The sequence below is a fragment of the Zootermopsis nevadensis genome, unplaced genomic scaffold (assembly GCF_977971745.1).
Source record: "Zootermopsis nevadensis isolate Lab colony 2312 unplaced genomic scaffold, Znev_1.0 Znev_ptg000007l, whole genome shotgun sequence".
Classification (NCBI taxonomy): Eukaryota; Metazoa; Arthropoda; class Insecta; order Blattodea; family Termopsidae; genus Zootermopsis; species Zootermopsis nevadensis.
The window spans coordinates 14449702-14462088 of NW_028259139.1; the positions used below are offsets into that span (position 1 = coordinate 14449702).

At 43.7% G+C, this 12387-nt stretch overlaps 1 protein-coding gene across 11 annotated transcripts in view; it reads right to left on the bottom strand.

Annotated features, from left to right (window-relative positions):
• shep (RNA binding motif single stranded interacting protein alan shepard) overlaps nucleotides 1-12387 on the bottom strand; it is a 148486-nt gene that overhangs the window by 48383 nt on the left and 87716 nt on the right. For 9 of the 11 annotated variants that reach the window (XM_022071757.2, XM_087344423.1, XM_022071750.2 and 6 more), the window contains one exon: nucleotides 6001-6225. The exons of the other annotated variants lie outside the window; for them this stretch is intronic. In XM_022071757.2, the coding sequence (XP_021927449.1) occupies nucleotides 6001-6225 (225 nt within the window). The remainder of the gene's footprint in view (nucleotides 1-6000; nucleotides 6226-12387) is intronic. 11 annotated transcript variants of the gene reach the window in all.

The following is a 12387-nucleotide window of genomic DNA, read 5'->3' on the forward strand; positions in this document are numbered from 1 at the left end:
AAATTTAGTCGGATGGCTGTACCATAGATAAGGGAGCGGAAAGGAGGTTGGGCATCTGTGCAAACGTCAGCATGACGATGTGACCTCAAAGTTTCTCAGTCGCCACGTTATCAGCAATTGATTCATAAACAATATTTCAAGTATAATATGGCGGAATGTTTATGATCGATTTTTAATCAACAGTTCATACTCTTATCCTTATCTCCTGTGATCGATTAGTTATCGCTGTCAAACAAAGGCTAAATTTGACTTTCGGGAGGCCGCCATGTTGAGCCGGAGATTACTTCCTTATTCGACCGTCTTCTGGATTGTTGAGCCGTGCAGTATGGTAGAAGTTAACCGACGTTTCAGAGGTCTTTGAAGCCTCCATCATCAGGGCGCAACACCCCAGAAGACAACCATATTAGCAGCAACGTCACAGTCCGTGCGCCCGTCCTGTTTTTACTACAAATTACAGGAAATTAAAAATACGACTGAGGAAGAGTACGCAACCTTTTATGTCTCGACGTTCATGCCAAATGTCGTGAAATACTCAGGCGGTTGTGGTAGCAAAACACCGGGAATCGAACCTCAGCTCAGAGCGACACACCACGAGCAGAGACAATGGAACGCGCTGTTAACTGCAGACCCCCCCCCTCTCTCTCTCTCACTCCAGCAGCCGACGTATGAACCTTCGACCCCCCTCGAGAGCTCTCACTTCCTACTGCAGTCATGATATGACCTCTTGAACTCGACCACTCTCCACACATAATCAGCCAGCCAGACCTCATTCATCGGAGTTGGATTAGCAAACACTGCGGCAGACGTCAGAACAAGACGGATTTAAGCTTCTACCTTCCGAAACGACGAACGCCTCAAACATCACGCGGGGGAATGCGTTTCACAGCCTCTGAAGCCAAACACGCCAACCTGAGGTTCATGCGAATTCGTCGTCCCAGTGTGAACGAACCTTTAGTTGGAATAAATCTTACGGAAAACCGAAACATGAGAAATTAAGGCGATCAGTACGTACGGACTGGATCCAACTGGAATGGCCAACTGAGAGACTATCAGATTCTATTCCAAGATAACGTTAAATAAAGATAAGTAACTCTTGAATAGTACATTTAATTAATAAACTCACTTGAGACTTCATTAACCGCGTATTAGCATCGTTTTATTGGGGGCTGTGAGTCAGATTCTGCAGAGCTTAGGGGCAAAGTTCATAGTCAGCTGATCCTGCTATTCGCACTATCAAGACAGAAAATGCAAGAAGCTCTCAAGTTTTCCAATCACCCTACATCCTACCATTTCCATGCGTCACCTGTAATCATCCGTCTTCACTAATGGACCAATCAAAACCACAGGAACATATCGCGGACCATATCTCGATTTGCCATGTTTGTTAGCGCGATACTTAACGTTGCGGGTCAACACATTTCTCTGTTATTTAATCCAATTACATTAATCATGCTCCTGCCTCACCAGTAAGCACGTTTACCGTCTACCTGATGCTGTCGTTCGGAACAGACGCGACTTCCAACTCGTGTGAAAGGGCGTTGGCCGTTTCTCGCTGTACCTTTTTGCAATTCCAGGCTCAGGGCTCGGACCGCATTCACCACGAGCCAACGCTGGTCAGGCCGCCTGTCACTGAGGCACGTTTCGCGGCTTCCACACAGGGTGAGACAGACAGACAACAAACGAAACTTGAAGCACGACGCATGCGCCGACGTAGATGACTCTCAGCACAAACGCAGTCTGTCTCAGATGTCCGCCTTGATCCGGTCTTGCATTAACAGGTGCATTTACGTTCGTGGCTGCACACACTGGCGGGCGGCGTTCCAAGGGCGCATTTGCATCTGATCTCGCACAAGCGTACAAAAATACAACAGCAACAGACTGCTGTGTCCGTGGTTTTTGACAGAAAATGCAAGTTAAATGGTCGCCTCTGTTTTTACATGCAAGGCACAAAATTTCACACGTCGTTGAACACCACGGAAATGCTTGATGTAATTCAGTTAAGAGCTTTCATCACTGCTGACTGAAATAGCATCTGTAACGAAAAGTATAATTCTTCCTGTTGTTTACGTGGGTATCAGCCTTGATAATTTCTCGATCTGTGAGAACAGGACACTCAAAAGAACATTTAAACGTAAGAGGCAGGATGTATACAGCTGCACTATGAGCTTCATAACGTGTACAGTCCTGTTTATTTGTTGTGACAAACGTTACTTAAATGCGCAATAGATGTGGCAGACAACAATCAGAGCATAGAATTTTGACGCATCGTATAGGTTAAAAATAAGCAACTATCAGCTAATCGAATTGTTTGTGTTCGATGCCGTTTTATTTACCCGACCTTTCTTCGGGCAGCTACGACTGGATGCCAGTACTTGTTGCGCGCAGCACAGCGGCCATGATAAAAGAATCGGACTGTGCATTTTACAAAATATTAGGTTGGTCAGACGGTCGCAACATGTAGCAAGCACGGGGAGACGAAAAATGCACGCAAACGCTTGGTATAAAAAAAGTGTAAATGGAAGAGGTCACTTGACAGATCTGATCTGATCTGATCTAATCATAGATAAGATAATTATGATGGATCTTAAAACATAAAAGCGAGGTTTGGACTAAATTCAAGCACGGTGATGAACCGAGCATACAGCCTGCAGTAAACATTCATGCCGACGCAATGGATGTCGATCCCTCCCCCCCATCTGCACTGGATAAAATTGCGACGGTTCTTTGCCAGACAAACGTACAACTATTTTGAAAGTTTATATGAATTTTGTTCTTTGTCGTCAAAGCCTAAACAGCGATTACGTTTTTTCAATATTAGTTGCTTCCGGATGTCCAAAGTTAAAGAAAAACTGGGCTGAATTAAACGAAATTTAAATTTGAGTCGGGTTGTTGTGAACTTCTCGAAGATAACAAGTGTGAATGATTCTAGAGACGGTTGATATGATATAGCGGAATATTCCCCGCATGGCTGCGCGGCTGACTGGGAATCCCCCAGCGAAATTCACGTGCTGGGATTTCTGCATGAGGTAATTAACTGTGTGCGGGGAGTCCGTAATTTCAACAGCAAGTAGGTTTTCACGTAAACTGTCCGTTACAGTTGACGGACTTGTCGAAACATTTTTGTAAATCTCCCCAACATCAAATTTCCTGAAGAACCCATGAACAGTCCTCTAGCTAATGGCTGGGGCGAATGTCCTTAGAGTATCGATGGCTGTCCAGGGTACTGCCACTATCGATTCTTTCCACATCTGCCACATAGAATCACCGAATAACAAACCATATCAATCAGTGACGCAAGTAATCAGCAGTGGGGGGGGGGGGCCTACACACGTAGAACAATCATTTTTCACTGCCTCCCCGTCTCCTGCGAAATTTGAAGCTACTCTACCGCGTTCACAACAGCACACCACCGAACAACTAAAATTCATTCCACACCCTAACATCATATTTCTACCAAATCCATTTTAATAATATCCTCCCGTCCATGTCAACGTTTTCTAATTGGTCTCTGTTCTTCAGATTTTTCGTCTAAAATGTTGTGTGCATTTATAATTTCCTCCATGCATCGAACATGTGCAGACCATCTGATCAACCTAATAATGTAAAGGTGTCCTGGGTTCGAATATCCTCCCCAGCCAACCTCGCGCTAAAAAGAGTTACTGAGTATAATGCTGATAACACTAACCAACACTGGTGAGCGCAGTGTAGACGTGTCTTTGGTACGTGTTTCGTTAACGACACAACGCATCAAAATATTTATTTTAACAATTTTTTAAAGTTAAATTCGACGTAAGTGCAAAGAATGGGTCATAGCAGACCGATCAGTCAAAACAAACTTCAAAAGAGAAATTTCTATGTGGCCTTCCCTTCCCGATTTGATCCAAATCATCTGCCGGGAGATGATTTCGGATATGAGGCACGCAGAAGGGATACACGACCTTCCCGTTACGCGTTCATCTGATGCAGAGAACGTTGACTCCGGTCTCGCTACGGGCCGCCGGGTTTTTCACGATTCACAGTGGCTGCACGCGTCGTAGTACAGAACGAGAGACAGTTCTCAAACGAAGAAAATGTGCGAGGAATTCATTCATCCTCAGAACATTGCTCTCTGACACAGCGGACGAAACGACCTTGCCTCATTCGACACGACCTCGCAACCGCCGGGGCTCCTCTTACAACGCCAGGAGTTGAGCGCGGTCACGTGACGCATGACCAGACCTGCTCAAGTCGAGGAAATAAAACTGCCAGCTGCTCGCTCACCTGAACGAACGCGGCAACAAATGGACTGTCTTCGCACACGGAAGACGGAGTGCTGTCGAAACTTTCCCAGGAGATTTGAGATCAAAAACGCCTCTCCCGCTGTATGTGCTGGAGACTAGGGTTTAATCCCCGCCCCAAGACCAATTATACAGAGGATTTTCGTAACAGTTCATCGGCCCTTCAACGCGGGAAACCAAAACAGACCACCAGGGCGTTCTCTACAATTCATCATAATCCTTCCACCACACGCCACATAACATAACAATTATCGTTAAATAAATCACCGTAATGTACAAAATAATCATTGGAATAAACGCAAACGCTAAAACGATCCGTGCTTAATTAAGTACCAAGGCAGGAACACGTGCGATACATTCCATGGAATCTTAACCTCGGCACCAGACAGTCATCGATTAGCTGCACGCACTGCCCGTGTTTTGCTTTTCGGGCCCCCCTGCCCCGGAAACGGACGGCGCACAATATTGGTCAGGGAGCTGAGTGGACGACATATGCGACGCAGAGGAATGTCCCTGCCACTGTCATAAATCGACCTCGGGTCCCGGCTCACGACGATGACGACTATAAGTTGGCCTGTAAATCCGAGGACATCCTACGAAAGCAACGTTGCGTAAACAGGCGAGAAGGAAGACACGCGGTCCCGTAAACGGAGATCAGAGGGAAGTTACCTTACATGCAATTCGCCGGAAAGTGTTCTTCTTGCCTTGTTCTGCTGGTACTTGTAGGACATCAAAACAAGCTTCTCAGCTAGAACGGGGAACAAAAAATTGCATGCAGGATTTCGAATGTAAAACCTCGCAGACGTTTACAACGTGAAACACTAAAAACACTGACTCCTGGATTAAGTGACGACGCCGTTAAACTGCTGAGTCTGTTTAAATATACGCACGCGCACAGAACCTTGGCTACGGCTTCTAATAATGAGACGAACTTATTAAATCTCCATAAAAACATATGTTTCTGCCTCTCTTACAAGGGCATAACATGGAATAACCAATTCGTTAACGACGACGTCTGGCACCCTGTCCTCGCCTCAACGTCTTTGCATGGAAACAAAATGCACCTGTGGACAGCGAAAACTTTAACGGGACTTTCCTCTACCCTCGGGTGTCAGCAACACTCTTTTGAGCAATGCCGAGTGAAACATTTCAGTACCCTCAGAAAATGTATGAAAAAATTGCAATAACTTCAGTAAGAACGAGGCTTGGAAAACAAACAGAATGGCTGAATCTGCAAAAGAAGATAAAAGTGTTAAGTGCGGAGGATAAAGTTAATGCGATAAAACAAATCGACAGTGAAAAGAAAAAACCTGTTGCGTTCCAAGAACTTGCATTGCACAATTCCGCATTTGAACCCTTTTGGAAAATGAGATCTAATTCACATTTAAAGTAAATATCATTGGTGTACGCAATGATCCTACGCGTTTCTTCTTGAAATCTGATTTAATCCCTTCGTCAGTAAAAACTACATTCGTTTACGACGACGTAATTTCTCCGGTCCTTCGGATGACGTTAATGAGATGAGACTCTGATAACGAATGACGTACATGCGGGAAATCTGACAAGCTGAGCGACAATAAGCTTCTTAAGAAGGCCACAACGCCTTGCGGTTGGGCTTTATTACGAAGCTGTTCATTTTGCAACTTTCTCGTCAACGGGTACAGCCTACTCGCTGCTCACAGTGACGAGACCAGGGGGGGGCGGCTTCGCGGACCCTACTTACCGCAGGCTGATGTGTGTAGGCAGCATTTGTGTGGCCCATGGGGGTCGCATACCTCAGCGACGGGAAGGGGTTAGCGCCCCCGCCCCACGAGCTTCCTCGGTAGATGCTGTTCCCCCCGAGATTAGTCTGCTGTGTTGCGATGTTACCGCCCACAGGGGGACCTCGAGGACCACTTTTACCCTGACCACTGTTTCCCGCATAAGTTGGTCGAGGTCCATTGGTCCCCTGAAACAAAATAACATACATTCTGTGAGATTTATGGCTTCCAGAAAGGGTCACATGGCAAAGTTAATTAATTATGTTCACGTCTCTTGTTACATAACGCCCTTCCTCCATGCCATGCATCTTCTGTTATAACCGCCCCAGTCCCCTCGTCGATTTTCTGCAGTGTATATACCAGGTTCGGATATCACATGTCATCGCAAGTTGTTTATTCTTCAAGTATACACTTGTGGCCACATCGATCTCCGGTGCTCGTTTCTCAGTAGTGGAGAACCTGACTCGAAAAAGATCTGTTCGAGTAACTTGCTGCAGCCCCCCCCCCCCCGAATGTAGAACGCCCCTGGTTCCTCGTGCTTTGCCTTAATGATTTTGTTCACGAAGTAAAGTCCTGCGCCCTTACGTAAGGATTCTGGGTGCTGTGTCACTCACTGGATAGCACATGTTAGATCTAACTTTATCCTCATTGAAAAACTGGCGTTTCAGCCAATAAAAATATAGAGTAGCACAAAATATCCCCCAACTCAACAATTAATTAAAAGGACTTAACACAATTCCTGGGTTCGCATCTGACCTGCCCCATTTTGCAACTAATGAATGCAAGAGCCAATCACAGTCCACAACTAAGATTCACAAGACGAAAGGTGGAGGGAGGGGTTCAAGGTCAGAAATTTCTGATCTTGAAAGTTTACAACCAAAAATTTGTTCCAGGCCGGGAAACCTGCAATACGCCATCCTGACAACGCACCCCGTCCCTTTCCAAAATTATTCCAACGGAGTTTCTACAGGAGTCACATTTTCTTTCCCAGTTGCTCCAAGACGTGATCTAAGAGTCATGGGCCTTAATTATTAGGCCTAAATCGTGGGGTTTACCAAACATGAAAAACGGTCATGGAAACAGGTGTGCGTAATCTCATTAACTGAGACGCTTTTAAGTTTTGGTACAAACACTGACAGGCGTATTATATCCAGCGTCCAGTTTCCTTCCGGTGGGTACCACAACTGTGTCGCATGAGTTATCATCACCAGAAGATAATGAAAACTAAATCTTCCTTCCACCTGTGCTAGTCATGTATCACTAGACATGTGATCTCCATTCCGTATAAACAAATCGAGAGAGCGAGAGAATGCAAAATACCGACGAACAGTTGGACAACCTCAGATAAGCAATCAGCACAACGTCGGCAAATACAGTTAGCAGTGCCGTCCAGTATGTGGATCTCTTGAGGTTCAGTTCGCGTTATTGTGACGTGTAGTCTGGTGGAAGTTTATCCACGTTTCAGAAGTCCTTGCTGCTTCCATCATCAGGGCGGAGAGTGGTTTCTGAAATGTTGGTGGACATCTAACAGACTACACGGCGCGACAACCAAGAGGACATCAATCTTCAGACTCACCGCCGTGAAAATCTCAAATCCTACACAATATATAGATAATTCATAAACAATATTTTTTAAAAACTGACGTTTCGTCAAAGACATACCGACTGTAAAGGAATTAAAGACACACGATTTAAAACAATTTCCGTACATAACAGCGGCATTGTTTCCGAGAATCATCATACGGATGACGTATGTGCTATGTTTATCACAGCAAATAAATGTTTAAGGGCGAGTCTGTCAAACAATCGGCCAGAATGGCTGCAGCTGTGATAATAGTTCCCACAAAGACATCAGATAAGCGTAACGAACAGCATATACATCCGTTGCCAAGTGCAAAGCTGATACACTCGATCACAATATGCACTGTCGAATCAAAATCCGTTTTCGGTATCTTTACCAACAACGGGTAGCAACCTCATAAATGTTCCGCCCTTGCTAATGTAACCTACTGTTCAAGAGACATTGAAGGAAAAGGTTGTCGGTCTCAGGATGGGATGTTCAGAGCCGGGCAGTGAACTTTCCGATTACAAAACTGCAAACGTGACGTTCAGCCGAATATCCTGAACTGCATAATGAAGAACCCAGGTTAGTCCGTTCAACAACGTACATCACTCTGAAGATAGCTGTCTAGGTCTGTAGTTTCGTAGAAGTTTACCAACGTTCCAGAAGCCACTCACCGCCCTGAAGATGGAGGCAGCAAGGACCTCTGAAACGTTGGTATGCTTCTACCAGACTACACGGTGCTACAACCCAGAAGACTGCCATCTTCGAAAACAAATATCGAATACGTAACAGCCACAGAATTCATAAAAACACGCGAAAAAGGGAATAAACATAATTTTTTACCAGTAATCAACAGATTATTAAGCCAAATTCCGGAATTAGTCAGAGAGCCCCCCTAAAAATACAAAATGTTCAAAATATATTCTAAACAAAAAACAAATCATGCACGTGTTTTCAAAATGGCGAAGAAAATGTGACATTTGTGTTCGCGTTCTTGAGGAACTAGTCCTGGAAATATCGGCCCGAATGTTCACTGTCCTGTTGAAAAGAGGCCGCCACTGGCCCTTATCGCGAGAGAAATGAATCCACTTTCACGACCTCGAGCCATTTTTTAAAATCTATTTTCAGAAATGGTCGAAACGACGTTAATTACAAAATGCTTAAATGTGCATTATGATCGCGTAAAGATTATCTCCAAGACTCCGTGTGTGTTACAAAAGTGCTACAATTTACAACAGTTAAACCAACTGTTTGATTTCATCAATATGGACAAATAAAATATTGACACTGTGTGCCCCAAATAACTCAACACGTTAAACCTAAAATTATAGTGGCACGACCGCTCAAGACGCGTTATCCCAAATATTTCTTCCGTAGGCTAACGGCGTTGTTTTGTCGGAAGTTTAATAAAAGTCACGTAAGTCACTCTAACTTCAATCAATGTGCTGAATGTCTGAAGCTGAGTGACAATGTTAAGATGAAAGTCCCTGTTGAATTTGCTTCATCGCCTTTATAAAGTCTACAGCAGAGAGCCAGCAGCGTTAATGATGGGAAATTCTAGAAATGTTAAAAAAAATCTCTTTATTAACCTTTGTTGCCCGAAAGGATGTTCCACTGGCCCGATCATTCGATATGCAACACTAAAAACCACAGAAAAAAACATTATCTCTAAACCTAATACTTTCCACGAGACTCGAATTCAGGACAGTCTTCGCGTTTGCAACCACAGTTCTTGTAACCTATTCGCCGAAAGAAAGCATTTTCGTGTTTGGCCATCGTGAACAGTTTCCGACCTACACGAACTATCCTCACCGGGACACGAAATTAAGTAAAATATCAGAGTTTTAGCCTTCCCGAAATCTCTTCATTGTCTCAAGGGATAAGCATTCCAAGTTTGGTCCAAATTGGTTTATCCGTTCTCCAGCTATAAGAAAACATACACACAATTTCAGTTTTATATAAAGTACAATACGAAGTTTACAGATTTGAAATTTGTTTTACAATATTGGTGCCCAATACACATTCTTCTGGTTGCGAAACACCACTTATATACTGCATTCTGTTGAATGAAACAGCTCTGTGGTCTCAAAAATGGCTTCTTCCCTTCAGGATTTCGTACTAAAATTCCGTGAGTACTTCTCGTTTCTCCCATGCGAGCTACATGTCTTCAAGATTCATTATCTCAATATCGCATATGAGAAGGGACAAACCAAAGTGTACGTAGAGCATAACAACTGTCGTGTGGAGTGTAGTAACGGAGCAACATTGGAACGCATCAGTGCTCATTTATGCGTTTTCACGGCACAAATGAACGAACGACGGATGTGTGGGAGTAAGAGAGGAATCACACCGGTTAACACGTTCCTGTCATAATTAGTCAGCACCTGGAAATCAAAGGGTAATTATAACCGCTGCTCCAATTAGCGTAGAAATATATTCCGCGACAATTACTTGCAATTCTAAAATAATTTATAATTACATATAACGACCTAACGTCGCGCTGGCATTGAGGCTACTTTTTGAAACGTCGAAACAGAAGGCGTTTCAGCAGCGCCCACCTAACCTAACTTAGAAACACTACACATTCCTTGAACTTTTACTAACAGACCAGGTTTCGGTGACAAACACCGTACATTTCCTTTGCGAACACCGACAATTCTGTGGCATGAGAACTGCTACATCTCGCATTTTTTTTTTCCAACTGCCAAGTGCTGAAGAATGCAGTAAAATATAAATTTGGCCGAAAATATCAATTTCTAAATTTAAACACGGAAACAAGTAAAGACACAGCGAACCACGGTGAACGAAGATCTAGAAGCCTGTTTAATGCGTTATCACAAACCTCACAAACGGAACACGGGAAAGCGAACAATTTGGAACACTGAACTACACAAATACCGAAAACCTGATTATATAAACGATACTAAAGTCATATAAACTTGACAAGAGGATAAAAGCTTAATGTGCGAATTAATTATGGGAATCAGCTGATGCACAGGATGGTGCACGAAACGCCGTGATATCTGATCGAGATTCGAACTGGCTATCTCAAGGCTACAAACCAGGAAAGTCACCGGATCCATGCGATCATACTGATCTCACTTCATCCTGCCAGACGAAAAAACTCTTCACACGAGTGTGGAAATACTATAATTCTCAGACCCCGGGCGTTCGTGACAAGCAAGACATTGCGAACGGATTCCAAAGTTCTTCCGTTGCCCTTGGGTTTTCGCCGATGATGTTCGATGTGCAACTTAAGTTTCGGATAAGTTCCACGTCAGATTTTGAATACTGACCACCACTTCGACGAACATTGCAGTTGCCATATTGAGACGCCAACAGCGCGCTAAGCCAGTCAAGAAGTCTCCGCCTTTTACGAAACCAAAATTTCATTACCGTGTTCACATAAGCCTGTCAAAGCTCCCCGTTCATGACCCATATAAATCCAAACCACACTCCCATAAGATCCCATTTTAATATTATCCTCCGACCTGTGCCTGCCTCTACCCTGCAATCTTTCCAACCACAATTTTGTACGCATGCCCCCCCACATGCGCTCTACACGTCTCATCCATCTCATCGTCCTTGACTTGATCAAGCTAATAATATTTGTTTAACGTGTACTCTGTGTAACTCCCCAATGAGCAGTGGTTTTCTCCAGTCACCCGACACTTCGTTGGTCCTAATATTCTCTTAATTACCTTGGTCTCAAATTCTTTCAATCTAAGAGCGGCTCTTTTAGTTTTCTCGTGGCGCTTAGCTTACACACAAGAGAGCGGGATGAAAGAAACTCCTTTCACCACGCAAACAGCCTGAAACGTCGGTCAGGACAGCAGGTTCTCTGCCGGTATTCGAATCGAGTACCTTCCACACGAGAGTCAGACAATGAATTGAATCAAATACCAATCGGGTGTCAAAGAATAGAAAATCATTTACCTGCAATTTCAAGAACAAATTCGCAAATTGCGAGGTCAACACATTTCAGTACACGTTTCATCGCTTAAACCTGCCGTGCAACCAGACCTTCCCTGGTCAGTTTTCATCATTCTATGAAATCAACTCTTTTAAAGGACGCATCCGTCTTACCTGTAAAACTTCACGCCGAATTACTGCAACAGACAGCCTTGGTCGATCCGCACACTATCAGATCGTGTCACGAAATACGGACAAAAAAGGTGAAAATTACTATACAAAATTCTTCACTAAGATTCGCACCAAGAACTTGTATAGCGAAACCCTTCACCCTAAATCTTTCGAACAAATCTATCACGTGCAAACGAAACTAACTTCTGACGTTGGTGCGACACCAGCGCCACATAACGCTGCTTTCTGAAACGCTGTGTGCCAGATCAACCTAATTTATGCATCTCTGGTAAATAACATGAACATTGCGGAAGCACGAAAGCGATACATACCTTTCGGTTTGATGGCAGAAAATTCTGCAGGATGAAGATAAGAAAATGAAATTTTGTGGGGAGATAAACAAAAAATGTTGTACCTCAGATTTATGTTAATTACGAACTTTGGTGGGAGGGGGAGAACAAAACGAAACTGTGAACCATATTTCTGCTGTTCAAATAAATACTAATGAAATTTATGAAAAGTAATAGACCACTCTAAATTATATAATTGAACACGTAACAAGAAGAGGGCCCATATCAATAATTTTAATTTTTCAAGGAGACAGGAAAAACTGTACTTAATCCAGAATGCACTGCGTCACGTAACACGCTCTTTATGCCACTAAAATTGCGGCAAACAAATATTCTTGCAGAGTTTTTAAATT